At 29.3% G+C, this 26,691-nt stretch overlaps 1 protein-coding gene across 2 annotated transcripts in view; it reads right to left on the bottom strand.

Annotated features, from left to right (window-relative positions):
- The window catches only part of LOC107450331 (alpha-2-macroglobulin), a 92,508-nt gene that overhangs the window by 8,012 nt on the left and 57,805 nt on the right, over window positions 1-26,691 (bottom strand). For both annotated transcript variants that reach the window (XM_087168350.1, XM_087168351.1), the window contains exons 25-30: window positions 16,638-16,814; window positions 14,955-15,193; window positions 11,937-12,174; window positions 11,043-11,215; window positions 4,181-4,390; window positions 602-717 (exon numbers count right to left, since the gene is read on the bottom strand). In XM_087168350.1, the coding sequence (XP_087024476.1) occupies window positions 602-717; window positions 4,181-4,390; window positions 11,043-11,215; window positions 11,937-12,174; window positions 14,955-15,193; window positions 16,638-16,814 (1,153 nt within the window). The remainder of the gene's footprint in view (window positions 1-601; window positions 718-4,180; window positions 4,391-11,042; window positions 11,216-11,936; window positions 12,175-14,954; window positions 15,194-16,637; window positions 16,815-26,691) is intronic.

Genomic DNA, 26,691 nt, shown 5'->3' with positions numbered 1-26,691 from the left:
TCGGTGCTAGCCGGATGCGGAATTCGTATCGACTGGGATTCCAACCCGTTTCGCCTCATTGGAAGGCGAACGCTCTATCCCCTGAGCCATCGCGGCTTTGAGCTAATGTATTTTATTTCATTTTATAATCGTCGTTGAACAGCCGACCCAATGTTTTGGGTTTACGACTACTAAGGTTCAACTCCGTAACCTTGTAATTTTTGAACCAATCCACAAGACAAGGTAACTCTGGGATCTGTACCCCCAGAGGTATTGATTTATAATGGAAACATGGAGGACTTTGCGACTAGGCAGATTTAACGTGCATCAGTCACCACTTACTACACGGGGAGTCTTCGGTCGGAGGAGATCGAACCCACAAACTCTTTGACATGGGTCCAGTGCCCTACCAACCAGGCTATCCCGGCCCCGGGCTAATGTGTTATGAAAATTGGTGGTGAATGTAAAGGTATTAAAATGTATCTTATTTTCTTACTTAAGCTACCACTTTTGAAATTTTTTAAGGATCGACCGAATGAGGTTTATTGTTTTCGAAATAAATATTTCTAAAATTGTCTGCCGTTTCTCGATAATCTAAAATATTTTAGGCTATGATACTTACCTGACAAAAACATTAATGCTAGCCTTCTTACAATTTGAATCTAGACAATCTCCATTCACTTGAATCGAAAATTTTTTCTCCTCCGGTGGTAATTTTGTGTTATATCTTAAAGTGGTCTACATGCAAGAAAATAACAAGAAATGATTATAAAAAAATTGTCCAAGAGTAAGCGTAATCGATTAAAATGACCTGCATCAATAATACAGCGATAAACTTTTGAGGAAGGTAGCACGCATCATAAGAATTGAAAATTGCACAGAGACCCATGTCCGGTAATGTTATAGTAAGTTAATAATAAATGTTATTGCAGTACACTTATAATGAATATCACAGTAAGCTAAAAATAGGCTTCGTTATACTTCAAATAAATATTATTATTCTCTAACAATAAAACTTATTTTATTCTAATAAATGTTACTTTATTCTAATAATGAAAATCGTTGTAGGCTGATAGTAAATGTCACTTTACTCCAAAGATAAGTATCTTTTTACGATAATATAAAATGTCATTGCACGCTAATAATAAATGTCATTTTACTCTAACAATAAATACCATTTTACAGTATTATAAAATGCCATTTTATGATATAAAATATCGTTTTTTATTATTAAATGTCCTCTTACGCTAATAATATGCTACGCTAATAAAAGTGCCATTTTACGTTAAAAATAAGTTTTGTAATAATAAATATCATTATTTTCTTAAAATAAACGTTTTTTTATTCTAATAAATGTCAGTTTATTTGAATGATGAAATCGTTGTACACTGTTAATAAATGTCATTTTACTCTAATAACAAATATCATTGTACACTTATTTAAAATGTCATTTTACGCTAATGTAAAATGTCATTTTATGCTAATAATAAATGTCATGATACGTTAAAAATAAATTTCGTTATTCTTTAAATAAATATCATTCTTCTCTAATAATAAAACTTATTTTATGCTAATAAATTTCCCTTTACTCCAATAATAAAAATCATTGTATGCTGATAAGAAGAAAGAAAATGTCATTTACTCTTATAAATATAATTTATTACGCTAACTTAAAATGTCACTCTACGCTAATAATGAATGCCAATTTACTGTAATAATAAATGTCATTTTATGCCAGCATAAAATATCAATGCAAGATAGTAATAAATATCATTTTACTCTAATAATAAATATCCTTTTACAATAATATAAAATATTAATCCACGCTATTGATAAACGACATTTTACTCTAATAATAAATGTCATTTTACTCTAATAATAAATGTCATTTTATGCTAATAATAAACGTCATTCTAAGCTGAAAATAAATTTTATTATTCTCCAAATAAAAATCATTATTCTCTAATAATAAAACTTATTTTATGCTAATAAATTTCCCTTTACTCCAATAATAAAAATCATTGTATGCTGATAAAAAGAATGAAAATGTCATTGACTCTTATAAATATAATTTATTACGCTAACTTAAAATGTCACTCTACGCTAATAATGAATGCCAATTTACTCTAATAATAAATGTCATTTTATGCCAGCAGAAAATATCATTGCAAGATAGTAATAAATATCATTTTACTCTAATAATAAATATCCTTTTACAATAAAATAAAATATTAATCCACGCTATTGATAAACGTCATTTTACTCTATTAATAAATGTCATTTTACTCTAATAATAAATGTCATTTTATGCTAATAATAAACGTCATTCTAAGCTGAAAATAAATTTTATTATTCTCCAAATAAAAAATCATTATACTCTAATAATAAAACTTATTTTATGCTATTAAATGTCATTTTACTCCCAATAATAAAAATCGTTGTAAGCTGATAATAAACGTCATTTTACTCTAATAATAAATGTTATTTTGCTGTAATATAATATGTCAATTTACGCAGATAAAAAATATAATTTTACACTTTTAATAGGTGTAATTTTAAGCTATTAATAAATATCCTATTACGCTATTTATAAATGACATTGTACCCTGATAATAAATCCCATAGTAAGCTCTGCATTTAGTGTGATTTTACTGAGTACTAAGCGACTGTGCTGTTAGATGGTCCCCAGGATCACCAGATTTATGAGACTTTTATTTTTTTTCATGAGGAGAGAGTAGAGTTTAGAGTGGAGTTAGACTAGAGCAGTGATTCTCAACCTTGTTTTTTTGTGGCGGCACACTTTTAATGATTTCAAAATTTGACAGCACGCAATGAAAAAAATTAATTTAAAAGCTGCTTACTTAACTATAATACACTGTGTTAAATAGTTTGTGATAATAATTTTAAATGTGAAATAAAATAATATGTACTACAAAAGACGTTTATTAAGGGATTAATTATTTCTTTCGACTAATTGCTTATTAGTTAGTAACAGCTATTTATTTTTTTGCTAGTTATTAATTGTTAGCTTGTTTTCTATAGTTATTAACTGTTAGATTTTTTACATTAATTACTATTTTTTGTGATTTCTTGTTAGTTTTTTTTGCTAATTATTAATTGTTAGCTTTTTTTGTTAGTTATCCTATGTTAATTTGCTTTTATAACTATTAATTGCATAGCTTACTTTAATGATTAGCTTTTATTTCCGTTCGAAAGTTAGTATTTGGCTTGTTTTAGCCTTTGTTAATTAATAATTTTAATAGCCATTCCTACTTATTTCAACATTTTTTTAAAATTGTGTGTCAAAGACAATTTAAACATCCTTCTTATTTTAGCTTATTTTAAGATTGTCAGAAACAAGATAATCGCCCACAAGGTTACTCACTCTGTTAAAGCGTGGAAAAATTATAAAAAGTATAAATAATATTATATATATATATACACTTTTCTTTAATTTAAACTTCACCCGCGATAAAAAAAGCATTATAATTTTTATTGCATCATTTCTAATATATGGCGGCACATTTTAAGAATTTGGCGGCATCCAAAGGTGCCGCGGCACAGTGGTTGAGAATCACTGGACTAGAGAGTGTGATGGATCTCGAGGTAGGACTCATCTGCGCTATATGATTGCGATAGCGAATCGGCTGATTTAAAAAATTTAATCAAGTGAGAATGACTAACCTAAATCACTTTAAATACGACAGAATCCCCAGTAATAAAAATTACTAAAAGGATAAAAATGTGCTGAAGCTAAAATATTTTAAAAATAAGAAAGATTTAATCAGGTGAATAAAACTAAAAAAAAAACTTTATCTTACAAAAATTGCTTTTAAATGCTCACCATTCCTATATACATACTCGGCAAGTCTTCATCTAACATCCCTAATTACCTTTTGCAGCATCTTCACAGTAAGTAGTTACCAATATAAGTATGTTGCACTTCTCTCCACTGGTCCATTGCAACTAAAAATTCTTGAAAATTTTCTACAAGATGGCGTTAGCGTCGTTTTCTTTCTCCCGCCGAATTAAGACAAAAGCTGTTGTCAGCCCGGTTTTACTTCCGCATCAGAGAAAGTCTGAGTGAGTTTGGCCATGTTTTTATCTTCCCCTGACCTGTGACGTTACCCTTTCTTAAATGCTTATCACTACATTTTTGAGACACCCTGTATAAGTAATTTATATAGAACAGTAATGTTACCTGAATAAGACCGCATCCACTGCCCTTAGCTGTAATATTAATTCCTTTGCTAATGTCAGATACTTTGTAACGCTGTACCAAAAGCTTATTTTTATCATTGATTTTTATCATTTGTTTCAGTCCTCCGGATGTTTGAATTTGCAGATCTAGTGGGTCTTTATAAACCAGTTTTGCAAACTGCGAAAGTGCATGTAAACCAACGCAAGTATCCTATTAGAAAAAAAAAAATAATAATCAGTGGTAAACATACATTTGAACATTTAATAATTGGAAAACTTTATTTGAAGAATATGTCAATATCACTGCTTAAAAAAAAAAAACCTCCCGTTCATGTTTATGCAAGTCGTATCTGTTCCAATTCCAAAACTATTTTATGTCCCGCTTAGTTCTGCAGCCAGAAGATACCGTAGATCGGCGAGAATGGATGGTTCACCGAATGTAAACAATAACAAACTTCATAAAATCAGAAGAAATTTAGAAAACTCCGGTGTATCCTTCCGTTTATGTTAGGCTTACGCAGGGCTAAAGAGAATAGAAGGGCTAGTTCACTCCGCTCTTAGAGCTGAAACTACGATTTCCCTCCTCATGACGTCACTGTGTCCACAGATTTCAGAGATCGCAAGCAAAGATATTATGATAACTTTGCATCTTTCTCTTTGTAAAAATAAGTTAGACTTTTTCAGGTTATTAGCTTTCAAACATAGCTCAAAACATAGCTCAATAACATAGCTCAAAAAAACCATAGCTCAAAAAAACCTTCATAGCTCAAAAAAAAAAAAAAAAAAAAACATAGCTCAAAAAAACCTTCTTGGCCATTATATTAAAAAAAATACCATTTTTAAACTTATAAAAATATTTTACTAGTTGGCGAAAATGACACTATAAATACTTTATTTTAAAAAGTTCAGTTTTAACCTTAATTAGTAATAAAAATGAAAGCATATATCGACACTTTTTTATCTACATATTCTTTTATAACAATAAGTTGAGTTAAATTTAGAATCCCTGATTTTAAAATATGCCATTAATTTGTTCATGCTTAATCATTAGGAAACATCAACCTTAAACGCTAATTACTGAAACAAAATAATAATTTAGGCTCATAATGACATTAGAAATTTTACAATTGCTTATAGATATTTAAATTTACGATGATATAATTTAGAGATATTTAAATTTAAGAGAATATAATTTTAAAAAAAATCATAAATATTCAGAATAACTACATTAAAAATATGTTATGAAATTAGAAGAATTTCAACTATATGCTATATATTTATTTATACTTTTAATTTACATTTTAATTTTCTTTGACTTTATCAATTTTTTAATTTTTTTCGCCTATCTTTCTTTATGAAGTAACGAGGCGGTTTCTATTTAGATAATGAATTTTTATAAAAGTTCTGAACGATAAAATAAACGTATTGCTGTTTTATATTAACTGTGTCATTTCGGAATCCATTCTTTGCATAGTTGTTCATTTACTTTAGGGAACAAGCGGAAAATTATATTTTTTCCTTTTGTTTTTCTATCAGAAATTTTGCAAGTTGCAATCGCGCAAGCTGGCATTTCTATAATAGTTTTAAATGTTTGTAAATTCACTGCAAAAACTAAGGAAAGTCATTATAGAAAAAAACAAATGTCTTAGAATATGTCACAAAAAGAAATGTTTCAATATTAGTTAGAGCTATTAAGGCCGAACGCTCCGTTCTTGAAGTAAAAGTGCGAACTTTGCGCCAAAGTGACGTCACTAGAGAAAATCGGAGGATTGGCTCGGCGAGAGTTTCTACAAAGGAGTGAACCAGCCCTTCTGTTCTCCTTAGCCCTGAGGCTTACGAGGCGATATGTGAATAGGCTTAATATTCTAGGAAGTTTTGCTACTGTGATTTTTATGAAATTTACGCAAAATTTTACCATTTATAAGAGTTTCCTGTAATTTAAAAATTCTAACAGGTCGTGAGCCGAAAAAAAAATTTAAGAAAATTAGTATCACATAAATAAAATGAATGGTTTGCCACGTTTTGAATGTTATCGTTAATTCGGCTATAATTGTGTAAAATATCACTGGTTGTTATTTTTTGGTTAGCATCATAACATGCTAGCAAAGTCTTCTGAATTTAATTGTTATTTGTTTCGTTGAAAGTCAAATTGAAAGAGCGCGTAATAGCGTGAAGAGTACAAAAGTATAATAATACTGAATGTCGCGTTTTTCCAAACTTAGGCGTAAAAATCAGTAGGAAGTAGTAACCCAGTAGTTTCATGACGAATTTTAACCGTTAGCTCCATCTGTGCTCAGCTTTACACGGTCAATCATTCATAGGATGGTGACTGATGCACGTTAAATCTGTCGAGTCGCAAAGTCCTCCATGTTTCCATAACAAATCAATACCTCTGGGGGTAAGGATCCAGGAGTTACCTTTTTTCTAGATTGGTTCAAAATAACAAGGATACGGAGTTGAACACTAATCTTCGTAAACCCAAAATTGGGTAGACTGTTCAACGACGGATATAAAATAAAATAAAAACCATTCATAGGAAAACGAACTTAATGACTTTAAAGGTTGTATCTCAAAATAAATAAGAATGAAGTTGTTCCATTATTCAAATAAGGCCTACATCTTGGGAGCTTTGGCACATTATTTGTAAATCCTAGTCGATGTTTCATGCTTATGGTTTATTCAAAAAACTATATGCAAGAGTTAAAGAGCAACACTTTCTAGGGAAATAATGCAAAAGAATTTTAAAATATCTTTTTACATACTTTTGACAAAAGACATTTATTAAGTAGTTATATAAAAATTAAATGCAACATAGCAATATTATTTTTTAAGGAAAATTTCTTAAAAAATTGATAAAAATTTTTCCATTTCAGAGTTAAAATTTTTACTTCCTGAAAAAGCAATTTTTATTACCCATTGGCAAAATGGGTCTTGGTTTGGATTTGATGGCATCCACACACTTTTCAACTGTGTTCAAGAGTAATAGTAAACAGTGCGCATGCGTCGTAATTGCATGCGTTGCTATGGCGACCGCTGCTGTTTTTCTTTTTATTTTCACTAGCAGGCATTTTTAATGTATTTACATAATAATAATTTAAAGTATTTTTATATTCTTTTTTATTATTAACGTATAATTGCTGGCTTGACGGTGATTTCAATATAAATATGAATACTGGAGAAGGAAAAGTATTTTGTGACGTCTTGAAACACGTACCATAGCCAGGAATTAAAAGCCAATCTGACGACAAACATCAATTGAGACAGTTTTTGTAACCCATGATTCGAAATGTTGCGTCGTTTAACGGAGTCAACAAATAAAGAAAAAGCATTTAACCAATGGGTGACCACTGATCGTAATAAGGTGATCACAACTTTTTATTGTTATTTTAGTTAATTTAATTATTTACACAACTCTATTTATCACAACTTTTTATTTTTATTATTATTTTTAGTTAATTTAGTTTTAGTTGTAAAAGTTATTGCGATTTTAAATGTTTTTTCACCCATTTTTTGCCTTGATCACTGACCATATATTCCTCGTTGCCAAAATGAGTTGGAACATTTATTTCTTGATCTTCATTTTATATTCGCTTACTTTTTTTGTTGAAAATGAGGAAAAGAACGGGTTGCCATGGAATTGTCAAGGTTTACCACAATTGCTGTTTATCAACTCATTTTAAAAAAATGGTTTTGATAGCGTTGGCTAGATTTCTAAATTAAATTTAATGGTTTTTAAAGTATACGAAATTGAGGCTGGTGTTTCTAGGAAATGAAGAAGTTTTACATATGTTAAAGTATGTACAGTCCGCAAAAAAAAAAAGATATCACCCTGAATAACTTTCGTTCTAATGATCGGATTTTCACGAACTAAGTGTTAATCTTAATGGTTCCTGGGGGTGACCTCAAATATGCTAATTAATTAGTGCTAACTATTAATTAAGTTACGAAATCAGACACAAAAACGTACTTTCTCTGAATAAACATATATTTTTTCTTGCATATTTGGATTTTTAACCTTCAAAATATAGGGGGTAGCCGCAATCTGGGAAATATGGTCCCCATAGTTTGGTCAGGAGAGCGATCCAAAGTTCGTACCCCTTAATGTTAATTTCACTTTTTACGTTTTTAGTCATATTTTAAAAACTAATAAAGCAATTCGAAGAAAATTTCACCCAGTCATAAAACTCATTTACCCAAAGATAATTTCACGAAAAAAATAATTTTTAATAATTGTTAATTATTTTTTATTATTTTATTAAATTAAGGATGAAAAATTTTTGAATTATAAGGTATAATTTTTTTTATACAATATTAATCTACATATTTTTCAATTGAAAAATCTAAAGTTTCAACTGTTTTTGTTTATTAGAAGCTGAGAAAAATTAAAATTAATTATTTTTAAAAAAATAATTTGGCGACAATGAAGAAATGATTAAATGGGGCGATTAATGTTAAAATGTGATAAACTTGCGAGGAACTTGACTTCGCGCGCTTAGCATAAAATTTCATTCATATTTTTTTCGCTAATAATCGTTTGCTTATCTTTTCATTTTTACTTTTTTAAGCTATAAAATACGATGTTTCTTTTTTAGTCGTCTAAAATTCTATTTGCAATTTAGTAAAGAAATTTGAATAAAACATTTTATTGAATAAAATACATTTTATTCAGAGAATGCGGAGTTTTATAAAAGCATGCTTCTGATAGAATATGATTATACAACAGATTGTGCTTCTTTAATGAGATTATTTTTTATTTTTTAGTTTTTTTTTCTCAATAACTGATAAAATTTCAATAATATACATACGAATGAATAAATTTGGAATAAAATATTCATCAATTTCCTGAATATATATTTTATAAATATTAATAAAAATACGTAGTCAACATTTTTAAGCATCTCTCACAACATCGCAAATTTCTCAAAATCTTATAGGGTAAACTAACCAGTGAAGGAATAATTAAGCTTAGCTTGTCTTTAAAAAAAAATCATAAAAATTTCAAAATTTGTAATTTTAGCTAAATGACGTATTTGTTATTAAATGCATGTCGACATATTTGTTATTAAATGCAAATTATGTAAAAAAAATTTAGATAACTTACATAATATTGTTTTAAGCTTTTGGTGGTTTAAATAATAAGTAGTAAGATAACCAAGTGAAGGAACAGTTCTTAAATTGAATAAACACTAAATTTGCCAGTGAATGAACACTTAATTTTGAGAATGTTTGATGCTCGTTAGGAATCCTTAGGCCACACAGATGTCTGTCGCCCTGTAGATGCCTGAATTGACGGATGTTAACACAGGCGGGCATTAGGAAAAAAAAATCTTTTAAGTTTTCGTGCCCCCATTTCAGTATCTTAAGGGCCTTACGAGCTCTGTTTAAAAAGAGAGTATCATATCAGATATATATATATATATATATATATATATATATATATATATATATATATATAGAGATATATATATATATATATATATATATATATATATATATATATATATATATATATATATATATATATATATATATATATATATATATATATATATATATATATATATATATATATATATATATAAGAAAACAAAAATAATCATAGTAGCAGTATTTGGTGGTAAATGTAGCTTATCGTAATTGAAGAATATGCTGTGCGACATTTTATGGTGAATTTGCGAATGTAAGTTTCAGAATGTATCGAAACATGTGGATGCTATTTGCGAATCATCTTTATCCAAAGAAAACCATGTGACGTAAATATCTAGCAAAATGAAGCAATTTTTTAAACAATGAATCATGCAATATGCAACATATTATTTCAATATCTTATTCTTAAACATAACATATTTCAATGTTTTTAAAATGCCCCTAAACATTCAGAAATTCCTTGAGTTATAGAAAAAAGAAATATCGTAAATTATAGAAAACCTTGTGAATGTGCATTAAAATTACTATACAATCTACATTTTATTTTTCAAGCACTTTTTTTTCCTTCAAACTTTCATGCCTAGAAGACTCGATTAAAGCTGCAAAAATCATTATCCCTAAAATTTTGTATATAGCTATTATAAGTTATGTTAATTTGATTTTAGTATGAAATCCTCGAATAAACATAGCAAAAATAGCATAATCTAAATAATATCAGATAAAAAGTTCATGTATTTAAATTCTAAAAACTTATAAATCGATTCAAATTTTTTTTTCAAAGGAGATTAAAATAATTTTTATTTTGTTTTTTTTTTTTGCTTTTTGGACATAAATGAACTTAAAAATTGTCTATTGCCTAGAAACTTCGAGATGTTTTCTATTAACTATTAATTAAACCTCTCAGAGCAATCACAAAACATTATTTCAATTTTTTTACAGTCAGAAATTGGTTGCCTAGCAACCTAGTAAATTAAGCGTTTCTCTTTTGAATCAGTCAATGGGTTATCTTAAAATATTTATTTGCGCAGGCGACTTTTTTTGGCGGTTTTCTGGACTATCGCCAAATATATAAACCTTTATTGCAACCCAATTTACGACCCAATTGTTTTAAAAAATTTTCTACCCCCCTAATTCAAGTGTCTAGATTCCAAATATGTAAAAAAAAATATATGTTTATTCAAAGAAAGTACGTTTTGTATCTGATTTCGTAACTTAATTAATAGTTAGCACTAATTAATTAGCATATTTGAGGTCACCCCCAGGAACCATTAAGATTGACACTTAGTTCGTGAAAATCGGATCATTAGAACGAAAGTTATTCAGGGTGATATCTTTTTTTTTTGCGGACTGTACCAGCATTAAGCTCTAAGGTACAACATTCTTTTTCCCATTCATTATTTCCCATTATGTATTAAAACATACTTAAACATAATTACCTGCGTTGATGAGAATCCACCGTATGGATTAAAATTGTTAGTCAGATATCGTACGTAAGCCACAACTTCTGAAGATTTTTTTCCAACTGCAAGGGTCGATAATACGGCATATGCATCAGCTTCGATTACGATATTTTTAGTTCCGTTGACAATTATAAAGGAATCCACACCCTCTATAAAAGAAAACTGTATTATAATCTGTTACTTTAACATAATCGTTGCACATGTGAAGAACGTTTCAATGGACATCGCAACTAAAACAAAAAGAGGACAATTAAAGAGAAGAAAAAGATTGGAAATTAAACATGTTAGATGTGGACCCAAAATTAAGTTCCCCAAACAGTTAGAATAGAACATTGTTGTAAATTAACTATGACACCTTGATTAAAGATGGCAACTTGAAATTAAGTTTCTTAAATAGTTAGAATAGACCATTATTGTGAATTAAATTGCAGACATCGACCCGAATTCAAGCTCTTCAATTGGGTATAATATGAAAAAAGCACAACTACTTCCACTTACTAGGAATAACATTTACCTTTTAGTTTAATTAATAAACTGAGTTTTAAATATGCTTACTAAATTCATAAACTTCGGTAAAACAACAATATAAATTATTTCCAAAGGAACTAGACTAATACAATTCCAACCTGGCGAGTAGCGACTTATAAACAAGACACTTCGTTTGATGCTTTTACTTGTTGCTAGAAATCAGGTTCGCAGAAAATGCTGTTTACTAGTTAAATTTAGTAGGAATAACACGATCTGTGACGTAGGCTATAGTATACCCAATTAATTTAAATGCATCATTATTGGAAATTAAATAAATATTAAATTGTCCTTAATTGTTATTGTTACCAGAAATCATGGCATCAAAGTACTTAAAATTCAAACCATTTCGGCTTATTCGTTGTCTAGCTTCATTAATGTGATTCTCAGCAACCTTTTTCTTATCCATCAAAGCCTCAGCATACGCGTACAAGAGTTGAGAGTAAGGGTTAGTTGGGGGGTTTTGTTGCAGACAGTTGAAAGCTTTATTGATAGCAGTTGAATTAGTAGAGTTTGAAATGACGAGTGAAGTTAGAACGTAAGCTGTAATGCTGCCGTTAGATTTCTTCTCTTTCAAACCACCCTGTAAGAAAAAGTAAAAAAAATTTTAAGAGAATTACAGTTAATTTAATATTTGCAAAAAAAGAAAACAATTCTTTTTTTTTTTTTAAACATGCTTGCTTATTTCCCTGCATGCAAAATGAAAGCTGTCACTACAATTTACACTCGATCGTAAAATAAAGAAGGAAGAAAAAAAAGGAAGTTGAATCGTTCCCAGAATAATTATGAACTTTCTCCCAAAATACTCGAAAACTTGCGTGTGGCTCATAATTTCCTTCTGGTGAAATATTTGGTAAGATACCGTTGCCAATTTTTCAAGCAGGGAATGAAGTTTCAACCATACTCTTTGTTCTTTTGAATTTGTCAAAAAGGAGGAACAAAATAGCAGTGAGAGAAACACAACACTATGCATAAGCGCTTACCTATTAACTCACGCTTTCTGCGTAATTGTTTTGTTAAAGTTTCTACTAACCTTACCAAGCGTAAGAAATCTTTACTACGACTACAAGCGGCTTTCCCCTCTTCGTATATCAACTCGGTAAATTCTTCGATTAAAATTGATGCCTTTGAAAAGAGGAATGAAGCACTGTAGGGGAGCAATCCTTATTTTGAATTTATTTTTATGCAAATGTATACTTTCGAGCAATTGAAACATTAAAGCCAGAGACAAAAAATTTAAAATTGAGCTTTTAATAAATTTGGAATTTGTGTATAATATGCTATGTAATACAAAAAAAAATTGTTTCTTTTTTCAAAATTTTTTTTTTTTTTATAAATTTTTTAAAATTTTATTTCAGAGTTTATAGTATCAGTAAGGGAGAGAAAATAGTTAACCATCAGCTTTTCTAAAGATTAATCTGAAAGGATTTACGTTGTTTTCTCAATAGTATATCGTAATATACCGAATACACATACAGCAGTATATCGAAATTTTTTTTTCTAAATAATTTCTAATTATTGCGCTAGAAATTATATTTTTTATTTTCTTTATTTTTAATAAAATGTGCTTAAATTTTCATAAATCTGATAGGCATTTAAATTTTAGTGACCTAACTAATGACATTATAATTTCCTGATAGTAACTTCAAGATTAAAGTTGGAAATTTTGTAAAATAAGCTATGTGACCTATTTTCTTTATTTCCAATAAAATATGTTTAAATCTTCTAATCTGATACATATTTAAGATTTAGTGACCTTACTAATGACAGTAACTTCATGATAGCAACTTCAAGATTAAATCATTTTTAAAATATTTCCCTTAAGCCAAATATTAACCTAACAAGAATTTATTTGCTAAAAAAAGTAGTACTAGAAATCTAGTACCAATCTTAAAGTTTCAGTGTACTTTGACGTCGATAGTATGCTTCTCGGACTAGATGACTAGGACCGTTATTCTCTTTGCTTCTCTCTATGCGAGCCACTGTTGCAGTTAGTTATAAAAATGAATTATTTTTAGCTATTCTTAGGCCCGTGTACAATTTCGTGAATAAGTGCTGAAACTTGTTTTATTCCTTTCCTTGAACATCTAAAAAAGCGAGGGTGCATATCTGAGATCCGCAGCGGGGGAGGGGAGGAAAAACTAATATTGGTGGGATGCTAACTGTATTATAAATAGGCATTATAAACAAAAATAGAATGTTTTAAACGTAAAAACACTCTTAACTTTTGAACAATTAGTTCTATACCTAATATTAAAGTTAGCATAAAAATACCTCACTTGTCTGGGTAGCAAAAATATGGTAATATGAACCTGTAAACTACCAATAAAAAATAATACTTTTTACGTCCTTTTAACTTATAAACTATTTGTTCTATTGACAAGTATTTGGTCTCCCATAATTCAGCGTAAAAACCACACGAATAATAGTCTCTTATGTATATAGAACAAATAAGCATAACTGTGTACGAAATCAGTTTCCTGAATATAGCGATGAAAAAAAAAACGTATTTATTTTATTTGTTACAGTTTCAAAATTTGAATGGGTTTTTAAGAAGCTTTTAACATATCATTGCGCTTTTGTGAAAGCGCCTTTATAGTCGGCTTGTAAAAGTTAAGTGGGTTAATTTACGTTTGCACACTTCATCTACTGGTTTGAATTTAATAGACCCACTTTAATGTATTGACCCATTTTGATGCATTTGTTTCAAATCACTGGTGTGCCATAGCTCAATTAGGAACTTGCAACTCAAGAAGAAGTGAAGTCAGTATGCGGTTGAAATCAGATTTAATTGGATACCTGTAAGCGACGTCACATGTCTGTGTCGAATCTGATTCGCTTCCGAATCTACAAATGTCAGGATTCACCTATGATGACGTCACTGACAGATATCCAGTTATTATGAGGCATAAGCATACATACGATCGTTCTGGTACTTTATAATGAAGAGCTAGAATTTCTGGTATTATAATTTATTCTGGGTCAAAACAAAGATTGGTAGAGAAGAATGAAAGAAGGAAATACAGATTTTCTGTTGATCTTTTGAGCTTTTCCTCTTTCATATTTTGTTTCGACCTAAAAAGAATTGCTATACTACCAAAATGATCGTTGATGCCGATACTAGGTGATCATGTTCGTAGAGGATCCGATGCAGTATTGCATCCCATGCATCCGATTTGTCTGAAATCTAGCTAACGAATGAGTATCACCAATTTTAGTTATTTCTGTACTTTGTGCACGATTGATTTGAAGTATTTTGCTTTGAAAATAGATACTTCAATGTTTTTAACTCACTTTTATACGAGAAATGCTTGCGGAAAGTGTTCTAAGAATCAAAAAACTAACGTAAAGAATTGCACATACTTCTATATCTATATGCACAATCTCTCCATAATTTGGGAAACATCCATCATTCCTTTGTTTGGATACTATCCAATCTTCCATTTGCTTCAGAACATCATCATCAATATAAATGTATTTCTTAGCTTCGTAAAATGAGCGCAAGACAAATGCTGTCAAAAACATACTTCCTTCCTCATCAGAAGTGCCAAATGCACTGAAAGATCCATCACCATGTCGATATGTCAACTCACGCTGATATCCTAGAAGAGACGAAATTTGGTACATTCAAGGTGTTCTGTAGTCACCACCCATCATATATATATATATTAAGTGATCTTGTCAAAAGTGACTTTTGAAAACTGCACTTTAGGGTTTACGAATAGAAGACGGAAAGAAATGAAGAGTTTTCAGAATTCAGCATCATTATTGGGCTGAATCGCAACAAAGGTGGAACTAAAAACATCAAAACTACTTCATTTGTTAAACGAAACTATATAAATAAAGAAATTAAGAGGCTTTATTGGAATTTCTAATTGTTGTGAATAATTTTTATAATTCAATCCTTTAATTTGGAATAATGATATTTAAAGATAATTAAGAAGCATGATTAATAAATATTGCAAGTAAATACTTCAAAATTAGGAATAAAGAAACATTTTTAATTTAAACAATACCTTTATAAATTCTATTAATTTTATTCTGTTGTTAAATAAAGAAATTTGGACCTTATACTAGAAAATTGGATCATACCATGCATTTAATCTGCCCAGTGGTAATGCAAGGGCCACCATTTTTTTTTCACTTGATTTTTGTCGATACTGAAGCAAAATAATAATTATTATTACTTTTGTATTTTGGGCTTATGTATTAAAAAATTATGAAAAATTAAGGACATAAATCGGGCATATTTCAATACTTTAAACTGCTCTCCTTATTTTGTATGTTAAACGCTTGTTTCTGGAAAATAAATGAACAATATTTTAACAATTTTCATGTTAACGTCATAGAGTTAACATAGTAAAATATCACTTTAAAAATAAGTCATCTTGAGAATTAATTTTTTATTTCTCTGACAAAGTATCTAAGGCATAATTAAAAATGGCGTACAAAAATTAATTTAATTTTACAAAAAATATTATGCATAATTTTGAATACAGTTTTGTGAAAGCGTTGCAATTAATAACTGAACAGCTTAGCACGAGACTTTGAGAACGCTTTTGGTGAACATGGGAAAAGCATATTAAAAGCATACTTGTATATACTGTTTTTCTCAAAAATAATTTAAGAAATTATTATTTTTTAACTCTTTTTCTATTACTAGCTGTTTTAGTAGGAGGAAACAAAAATTAATCTCCATTAATTGCAACCTAAAAATATTTTCGAAATAAAAATTTATGTCGTGTTTTGTATGTTTTTTGTGCTTCTACCAGTTCAGGACCGTCGAAAGGAGAAAAAAGCGCTTCCACAGGCAGGCGCGCATAAAAACAATCCTTACAACTACTGGAACTGAATTGAGATTTTGAGAGCCCTGATTGGACTACTGTTTGTGACGTCACTAACAGATCTTGGGGGGGGGGGATCTCAACGGCCGTAATTTCTCGATGGCCATGTTTCATTTCGTTATGGCGTTCGCGAATGGAGAAGCGTGTCATTACGTATATGTGAATCTAATATGCATTGTTAAAATAATAACGGTATACTTACCTGTGTTTAAGTTACGTATAACCTTAGTCTTGATATCTTCCGTGAGTTTACCAATGTGCTTAAGATAGTCTAAAACTAAGTAATTTGGAGTGAATTTGACCATGTTTTGTTCACCACAACCAGTTGGTAAGGAAACTAAATTATCCAAATTGTTGATAGCAGGACCCAAAATATTTCCTAGGACAAATCATACAGATTAGTCTATTTGTACTTAAATGTGAGCCATTTGGATTCAAAATCAATTCATTTCTTTGGGTATTGTTTGCTTAAAAAACGATTAACACTACTTCGAGTATTCCAGTTTTCTTTTCTTTTTTTTTTTTAAATCTTGATTTTTCTTTACTAACGCCAGAGTTAATTTACAGTAGTCCTTTATAAGCTCATCTAAGGAATGTAATCAGCTGTGTAATTGAAAATCAATGGTACTTCACGATTGTTTTCAGGAAAGTACTTCAAAGTACTTCACGATTGTTTTCAAGAAAGTACTTCAAAGTACTTCACGATTGTTTTCAAGAAAAGTGGCTTGTCAACTATTTTCTTTTGATTGCTAATGCTACGAACGCTAAAATAGAATTTCGAAAAATTAGAAAAAAATAAAAAATTGTCGCGATAAGTAGCTTATAATACAAATATGCGAAGTATATAAAAATCTTCATTTTGTATTTTTTGTCGCTTAAGTTGATTTTTCTATTGCAAGACAATAATGATACATTTCGTGCATTGTCGATTCTGACTTTTGTTTCACATAAGTCTACATGCAACTTAACTTATAACCAGCTGAATTCAAACGTTTTTGAAACTAACTTCATGTTGTTTTCAAGGTTTTTTTCTGATCGTTTTAATCCCTTCAGCTATTCTGGTAAAAAAAACTTTCTTTATCTTTAAAAGTATTTTTTTTTTAAAAAATATAATCATTTATCCATCTTAACAATTAAAACATATACAAATCAAACTTAACATATACAAACATATACAAACAACTAAATACAAATGCTAAAAATGACTTTTTTTCGATCGAAAGATTTATAGTTTTTCATAAATAGAACTAAAAAATATTTTTTTCAGACTTTTATTTATTTATTTTTTGAAAGAATCTAACTCAATTACAATGTAAGTCAGATACTAGTGGCTTTAACTATCAAAATTAGCAAATCAAATTTGTCTAGTCTTGAACCTATCTGGAACTAAAATACATTTATTATCTAATATATATAATAGGGTATACTATAGCCTACGTCACAGATCGTGTTATTCCTACTAAATTTAACTAGTAAACAGCATTTTCTGCGAACCTAATTTCTAGCAACAAGTAAAAGCATGTGTCTTGTTATAAGTCGCTACTCGCCAGGTTGGAATCGTATTAGTCTAATTCCTTTGGAAATAATTTATATTGTTGTTTTACCGAAGTTTATGAATTTAGTAAGCATATTTAAAACTCAGTTTATTAATTAAACTGAAAGGTAAATGTTATTCCTAGTAAGTGGAAGTAGTTGTGCTTTTTTCATGTTATACCCAATTCTCTTACGTGGCTCCCAAATTTTGGCTGTATTTCTTTTCCGCCGGTGGCAACGTTTGCTTTGTTTTGTTTACGTTTTGAAAACACCAAAGCATTCTGCCTTTTAGTGATGTGTTTCTGATCTAATATATATAAATTCTCTTACGTGGCTCCCAAATTTTGGCTGAAGTACTTTGCACAACTAAATAGAATTCTTTTCACATCACTTAAATATTTACTTTATTTTCTTCATTTATAGAGAAAACAGTCGGCAAAGAATTCTGTTAGGTTAAAAAATATATCACTAAAAAAATAACGAATTCTAAAAGAAATAAAAATAAACAACATGAAAAATAAAAATGCTGTTGCCAGCCATAGAATTTTTTGAAAGTTACCTTAGCAACATAAATCAAAATGACATAGAAGAGCAACTAGATCAAAATTATGATACCTGAGCGCTTGACGTAACAAATCCTTCAATTCTATAAGTGTTGTATCGCCAAATGCCCAAATTAACAAATGTGTTTTTAAAGAAATTCTATAAAAAGTTTTAAATAAACAACCTACTTCTACAACTGCTTCTTGAAGAACTTGGCTCATTGATTAAAAACATTGTTTTAATTTTACAGTACTAACTTTACCTTTACTTTCATTATTGCTATGACCCTCTTTCATTACATTTTACAACTTCATACTAAATTTTAGGACTTTAAGTTGTTTTGTGCTTGAATACTGACATTTAGAAATGTGTACATAAAAATAATTATATTTAGAGGTGAGGAGTTGCCTCTGAAAAATTTGAATTGTTGACATTTAATTTAACAATGGAAACAATCGTTTTTGTGAAAAATTGAATTGTATTGTTGACATCAAAACTAAAAATATTGTGTTTCAACTTAGCAATACTACCTTGATTTATACTTTAGAATTGCCTCGGAGAAATTTAAATTGTCAGCAGTGACTTAAACAAAACGTTTTATTTTAACTGACAAATACTATATTATAATTTTAACTTTTTCTATGACTATACTCATTTTCTTTGTTTTTTATACATTTTATATTTTTGTGATAAAATAAAAAACTTATAGTTGTTCTGCTTCTGAACACTGATGAAAACACAAAAGGATGGGCTTCGTCAACAATCAAAAATATATACATTTATTTTACAAATTCCATATTATTAGGGTGGCGCCCTACAGAGAATTAAAAATACAAAATTATAGCTATGCGAAGATAGCCCCCGAAAATGAGGAAAATCAAAAATTCAAACTGCATTCGTTTGACCATTTTTTGACCACAAATGACCACCCTTTAAATTTTTTTGACCACCCTTATTTTGGACATAATCCTGAAAATTAAATTCGGGGGCTAACTTCGCATTTTCACGCCAAATGAATAAAAATCAAATTTTTATATTGTATTCGTTTGACCACTTTTTGACCACAAATGACCACCCTTTAACTTTTTTTGACCACCCTTATTTTGGACATAATCCTGAAAATTAAATTCGGGGGCTAACTTCGCATTTTCACGCCATAAGAATAAAAATCAAATTTTTGTATTGTATTCGTTTGAAAACTTTTTGACCACAAATGACCACCCTTTAATTTTTTCTGACCACCCTTATTTTGGACATAATCCTGAAAATTAAATTCGGGGGTTAACTTCGCATTTTCACGCCATAAGAATAAAAATCAAATTTTTATATTGTATTCGTTTGACCACTTTTTGACCACAAATGACCACCCTTTAATTTTTTTTGACCACCCTTATTTTGGACACAATCCTAAAAGTTAAATTCGGGGGCTAACTTCGCATTTTTTCAAAAAATAAATAAGAATCCAATTTTTATATTGTATTCGTTTGACCACTTTTTGACCACAAATGACCACCCTTTAATTTTTTTTTGACCACCCTTATTTTGGACATAATCTTAAAAATTAAATTCGGGGGCTAACTTCGCATTTTTTCAAAAAATAAATAAAAATCCAATTTTTATATTGTTTTTGTTTGACCACTTTTTGACCACAAATGACCACCCTTTAATTTTTTTTGACCACCCTTATTTAGGACTCAATCCCAAAAATTAAATTCGGGGGCTAACTTCGCATTTTTTCGAAAAATATATAAAAATCCAATTTTTATATTGTACTCGTTTGACCACAAATGACCCTTTAATTTTTTTTGACCACCCTTATTTTGGACATATTCCTAACGATAAAACTGGCGTGAAGTTAGTCCCCAAAATTCAGGAAAATAACAAATTTCAACTGCACTCGTTCAACTCGTTCAACTGCACAACATGTTTGACTACAAATGACGACCTTGAAGTTTTCCCGACAATTCTTATTTCAGTCTTTCTTTTAGCGATATCAATATAATATATTTTAATTATAGCTGACATCTAAACGTAGTAATGATCAAAAACTTTTTCTTGCAATATAAAAATTTTAAAAATAAATTCCAAAACGATTATGTACTTCAAATGCAATGATGATAATCCATAAAAACGAGGAATGCTAAAAACTATATGTATAAGTTTTGTTCTCATTAATCGTATCTTTATTTTCTGCAATGTTATTTTAAAATTGTTTTACAAGTAGAAAAATAAAAGTTTAACAAGATGTAGTAAATCTAAAACATTTCTAAAACAATTATTAAGTAGTTATACTGTTTAAAAACATTTTTCTCAATAATGATATATAAAATTTAACATATTTCCTCTATAAAAGAGTAGAAATAGTTTCATAGCAATAAAGTTATTTTAGAAACCAACCATAACACCTTTTTCTCCAGTAGTGTATTAGCTCGCATTAACATTATATATATATAGATAGTAAATAGTAAATAGTTATTCTTCTTTAGCCATGGTACATAAAATTAGTTATATATTAAATTAGCATACAATAACAAGTATTATTTAGCTTTACTATCTAAGAATTATTCATTAGCATTTAGGCATTTTATTTTTAAAAACATTGATTTTTGAAAAATATAGAAATAATTATATACAAAATAGAAACACATATCTAATCACTATATTAAATTACATTCTCAAATCTAAGAGTAGCTAAGAATTCTTCATTAGCATTTAGGCATTTTATTTTTAAAAACATTGATTTTTGTAAAATGTAGAAATAATTATATACAAAATAGAAACACATATCTTATCACTATATTAAATTACATTCTCAAACTGACATAACTTTTATTTATGCAAAAACAATGGAGAAAACAATTTCAAACAAACTGCACAAAACTTACCAATACTATTTACAATCGGGTCTTAATCATTATTAGAATTTTAGCAATTACAAATGGAAAGGTATTTTTTTCACAATGTTGTAACTAAATAAATGTGTTAAATAATTACTCTAATACAAGTAAGAACATATGTAAAGTATGTACAAATGAAATGAGATTAAGACAGATTGTTAAAAGCACTAAGAAAAACATAAAATAGAAGTAAATCCAATAGTGTATTAACACATTTTTCAAAAGGTATTCTTTCATGAATCATTTCGTTACTATTTTAACAATTGAACAATTGGAAGTCTCGTAGACCCATTGAAATTTAAGTTTCAGAAAAGACAAATATTTTAATATTTATAATTTAATATCAAAACTTTCTTTTTCGTATTTTACATTTTAATTAATTTTCAATTGTTAAGAGTCCCAAAGAAAGCGAACACCTTGAAATCTTTTGATCTTATGATCAAATTGAAAGTCCGATTAAATGATCATTAGTTATTAAGAAAATATGTTTTCGTTCTGTGCACTACATTAAACAACTACTTATGAAAAATTCGAACAGTATTTAAAAAGATTAATTCGACTAATCTTCATAATTTGTATAGACCAAAATATGTGGATTAATTTTTTTATTTAATGAATCATTTAAAAGTTTACGTTCACCTAGCATATCATCTCGTATTTCCCAGGAATTCCGTATTCGTCTGCAAAAGGAAATATAATGTCCTATTGAATTGCGTTCGATTGGTCCCATATACTGTACGAATCCAGCTAATATATGCTGCTGTTTCTGAATCAATATTTTTTCTGGTATATCTTGAAGTACCGTCTGTTCATTGTGATGTTGGCGAAACTGTTGAACAATTTCTATGTCGCAGAATATATGGATACCAGGCTCTTTTTTCTTTGTTATATCTGATTCGCAATTGGGACATTTCAGTTTTTTATCCAAGAAATATTGTTCCACAAAGGTTTCAATGTACTCTTTCAAACATAGCTCAATAATTTCATCATAAGGAATTTCAATCAAAGTATAATCTTTCTTCAAAATTCCACAGTGAGGACACATGCCAGTTTCAATTGCTGATGGAGTTACTTTAAACAACTGATTTATAATTGATCCAATATTAATTGCGCAGTTTAAAATATTGCAGTTATCGTTATTTATTATATTCATTAAAATTAGAGCTCTATCTTTGTAGAATTTTCTTGTAAAACCAGCTGTTGCATAATTTTTTATGAATGAAAATATTTGCTCATCATTATTGATATCATTTAATTTTAAAAAATAATGCCTGTTATCCATGTAAGCTGTAGACATTATTTCCACTATGGAATCAAATGCACATGTATTTCGAATTTCCATTAATCTTGTCCCAATATATAGAGCAGACTGAATGTTACCATTCCTTATAATAGAATTTTGTTTTTTTCTGATGGGTCGATTATGTATGAAAGATATTTCTGGACAAGGTGTTAGGTATTTCCCTCTTTTTTTATTATTTTGTTTTAGTGAAATTTTTAAGTTTTCTTCATCTGCATTCGTATTATTGGAATGGCCACATTTTTCTAAAACGGTTTTTTCGCAATAAGTATCCAATAATTTTTCTAGTTTATAGATCTCATTTGTCTTATTTTTGTTTCTCCAATTCTCTTCTGTGAACAGATAGCCAAAATTATCATCAAAAGCTTCACAGGTCGTACTTGTTTTTGCAGTTTTCTCTTTATTCAAATTACATAACTCATAATTTTCTGTATTATGACACGCTTTAGGTAATACTTCTTGCTTATTCGTGTTATCATTATCCACGTTATCAAAAATAATATTTTTTTTATTCGAATCCAATTCATTTGATGCTGTTTGTCCTTCTTTTGAGTTAATTATAATTTCTTTATCAAAAAATTTTTCTTGTTTCGGACGTTTATTACTTGAAAAGTCTGTTTCGTCCTTTATTGTAGTAATACTTCTTTTTCTTTGGGTATTATTTATTGCTCTGTTGTATACACATGCTGATTGAATAGAACTCATATGCTTTACAAAAAATTTGTCAGCTCGAAGTATACTGCCATATCCATCTAAGACAGTTGTTTTTAAGTTTTTGAAATAAGCTTCAACTATTGCTGAAGACGCCACGTCGTAAGTGGAATTAAACGTTTGTTTTAAGATATTAGTTCATAAAACAAAATATTTGGCCAATTTTAGTAAGGGTTTAATTATTTCCGGTAAATAATAGGGGTTAGGATTGTTAGTTTCGTGGCTCTTATCGGCATTCTTTCGAGCACGCTTATGAATTTTTTCTAAAAACTTATCAATAAGCTGCTCATCGCTTGAACCTATTTCATTTTCAAAAACATCGATGTCTGTATAACTTCTTGAGCCCACTCCATCATCTCCACTTTCTTCATCATTATCGAAGGAAACGTGATCCAAATTAATTTCATATGTTCTTATTCTGTCAATTAACAGGCAAATTTTTTTTTGACATTCTATATCTTTTCCGTTGTTATCTTTACCACAGCATTCGCTCAGTGCAACTGTAAAAAGGGCAATTAACAGTTTTTTGAAATCCTTGATTTCGTTACACATAGAAAGAATTCCTAATGATCTTACGTAAAAATCTTTAATTTTGCTCATCTTACGATAAAAAACTTTTTTCGTGCTAAGTATTTTTATTACATGTGCAATATCAACACGCACAAAGCAAAATAATTTATTTGGCCCATCTTCAGCAAATATCATTCTTAAACAGTGCTGCACATATGTTTCTAAACGGCAGCTGTTGAAACTCAAAGTTATTGCATTTAGCAAAGCGAAAGAGAAATCAGACACGCATTCTCTTGGAATTTGCTTCGTATTTTTAGCAAGAACTTGAAGCCAGTACTGTATGCTTATGGTGTCATGTTTCGTAGATATCATTTGAAAAACGGGTAATATTTGTTCTTCCCCTTCGACAACAGTTTGATATAAAAATATATGCTTAGATTTACCATTCAATTTTACAATGGGCTTTGCGATTCCTCCTGTGGCATCAATTACTATACGTTTTCCCCGTTTTATTGCATTTTTATATAAAATTATTTGAGAAGGAGAAAAATAAATACAATAAAAGTCATCTAACCCTATGTCATGAATATAACCAGCAAATTCGCCTTCATATTTTTTATACAGTAAAGATGAAATACAATCTAAATTTTTATTAATATTTAAATCCCTGTTTACAGCCTCTTCACGAGCTTTACGAAGCACGCTCAACGATGGAATATAACTTGGTACAGGTTCACCAAAATGCATACCTCTTGAAGCATCCATTCGCCAGGTGGATGCCTTTTTATGAAGGAGACTTTCGCCAACTTCTGAGCGCCTGTTACCTCTTAAGTGTCTTTTCTGGATGTGCAATATTCCTCTAGTGTCAGACGTTGAAACTTGAATTGAAATTCCACGATCTTGTTTGGGTTCATTCAAGCAATGACCCTTAAGCTGGCAACCACACTCGTTACAGACACCTCCAATTTTCAACCAAACCTTATTTTCAATGTTGGAAATTTTTGCATGTTTGAAACTAAACGCACATGGCAGCTTGGCTATTTCACTGATTTTATGGGTAATTATGTCTGTCCAACCTGTTTGTAATTCCCTATAATTACGAATTCTAGTTTTTTCTCTTCTCAATACATTCGTCTGGGCAATTTTTTTCCATTCTTCTTCTTCCAAATCTATTTGAAAATTCATAGGAGGTAATGCATTCTGTCTTATTGGCTCAGTAACTGAGAAGTCAGAATCTTCCGAAGTCGAAATCGAAACATCGCTAATTTCCTTTACTTCTTCGATTCCACACTTTCGTTTCAGATCTTTCAAAATATCATAACGATTGAGTCTAACGTATACGTTCAGTGTCTTTGCATTTATGTTTAGTAATTCACTTGCTTTATTCCACACTGCATCAGTTCTTGACTTTAAATTTCCAATGGAATCTTTAAAAATATTTACTTCTGATAAAACTTTCACAATATTTTCAGAATTGACAAAAGCTGGTCGAGGCATTTTGTGTAAAATGATATCTTTTAGGGAATTATACCCTGTTTGTTTACTTCCTAGTTACGCCAACTCCATTCGCCAAACTGTAGTCGCCAATATATCACATGACTCCCCAAGGTTATCAGAAAACAACGATAGTTATTTTCGCTATGTTGAATAAAATTAAAAACAGCTTTGCTTTTTGTTCATTAATTTAATTTATTTTTCCCATTTTTGTTAATTGTTTGTTTTTCTTTAAAGTTATGTTTTTTTTTTCTTTTGAAGCAGTATTAAAAAAAGTAGACTTTTCAGAAAACTTTGCAAGTAACAAGATGGTATTTTAAATTTTAAAAAAATTTTGAAATTTAGTAATAAAAAAAGTATAACTTAACAGCATAACTTAAAAGCAACTTAAACGCCAACAGGATGTTTATATTAAAAGCTTGAAAATAATTAATGCTTACAAAAACAAAAATTTTTTATCCGAGACCGAAACATTACTTTTGGAATTTTATTTTTCAGACAAAGTCATAATTAGACGATCAAAATCATTAAACATTGTAGAAAAAGGCTTGGCCAAGATTGACTATAGGCAAATTATGTCCCTTGAATTAAACATTCGAAATCAATTTCAATTTTCTCATTTTAGAAGGATAATTTTATGCTGCTCTTTAGTATAACTTCATTAACAACTATATTTTTTTTATGATTACGGCTGAAAAAAGAGTGGTAAAAAAAACTAAAAAGTGGTAACTTAGGGTCAAAAAATGGTCAAACAAATGGTGTTGAAATTTTTATTTTAACCATTTTCACGGTCTAACTTAACTCTACCCTAAAACTTTATTTTTATAATTACGGCTAAAATAAGAATAGTAAGAAAAAGAGCAAGAGGTTGTTATTTGTAGTCAAAATTGGTCAAACGAATGCACTTGAATTTTTTTAATTTTTCTCATTTTCAAATGGTTCATTTGTGGCCAAACGAATGTTGTTAAGAAAGTAATTTTTCTTATTTTCGGGGGCTAACTTCATGCTTCTCCCAAGTCTTATTTTTAGGATTACGGCATAAATAAGGGTGGTCAACCAGAACTAAAAGATGGTCATTTGTGGGGAAACGAATACAGTATAAAAATTGGATTTTTAATTATTTTTCATTAAAATGCGAAGTTAGCCCCCGAATTTAATTTTTAGGATTATGTCCAAAATAAGGGTGGTCAACAAAATTAAAGGGTGGTCATTTGTGGTCAAAAAGTGGTCAAACGAATACAATATAAAAATTTGATTTTTATTTATAT

This window comes from Parasteatoda tepidariorum, chromosome 7, assembly GCF_982258835.1.
Source record: "Parasteatoda tepidariorum strain Cologne lab strain chromosome 7, Ptep-v5.0, whole genome shotgun sequence".
Taxonomy (NCBI): domain Eukaryota; kingdom Metazoa; phylum Arthropoda; class Arachnida; order Araneae; family Theridiidae; genus Parasteatoda; species Parasteatoda tepidariorum.
This window is presented reverse-complemented; position numbering and strand designations above follow the sequence as displayed.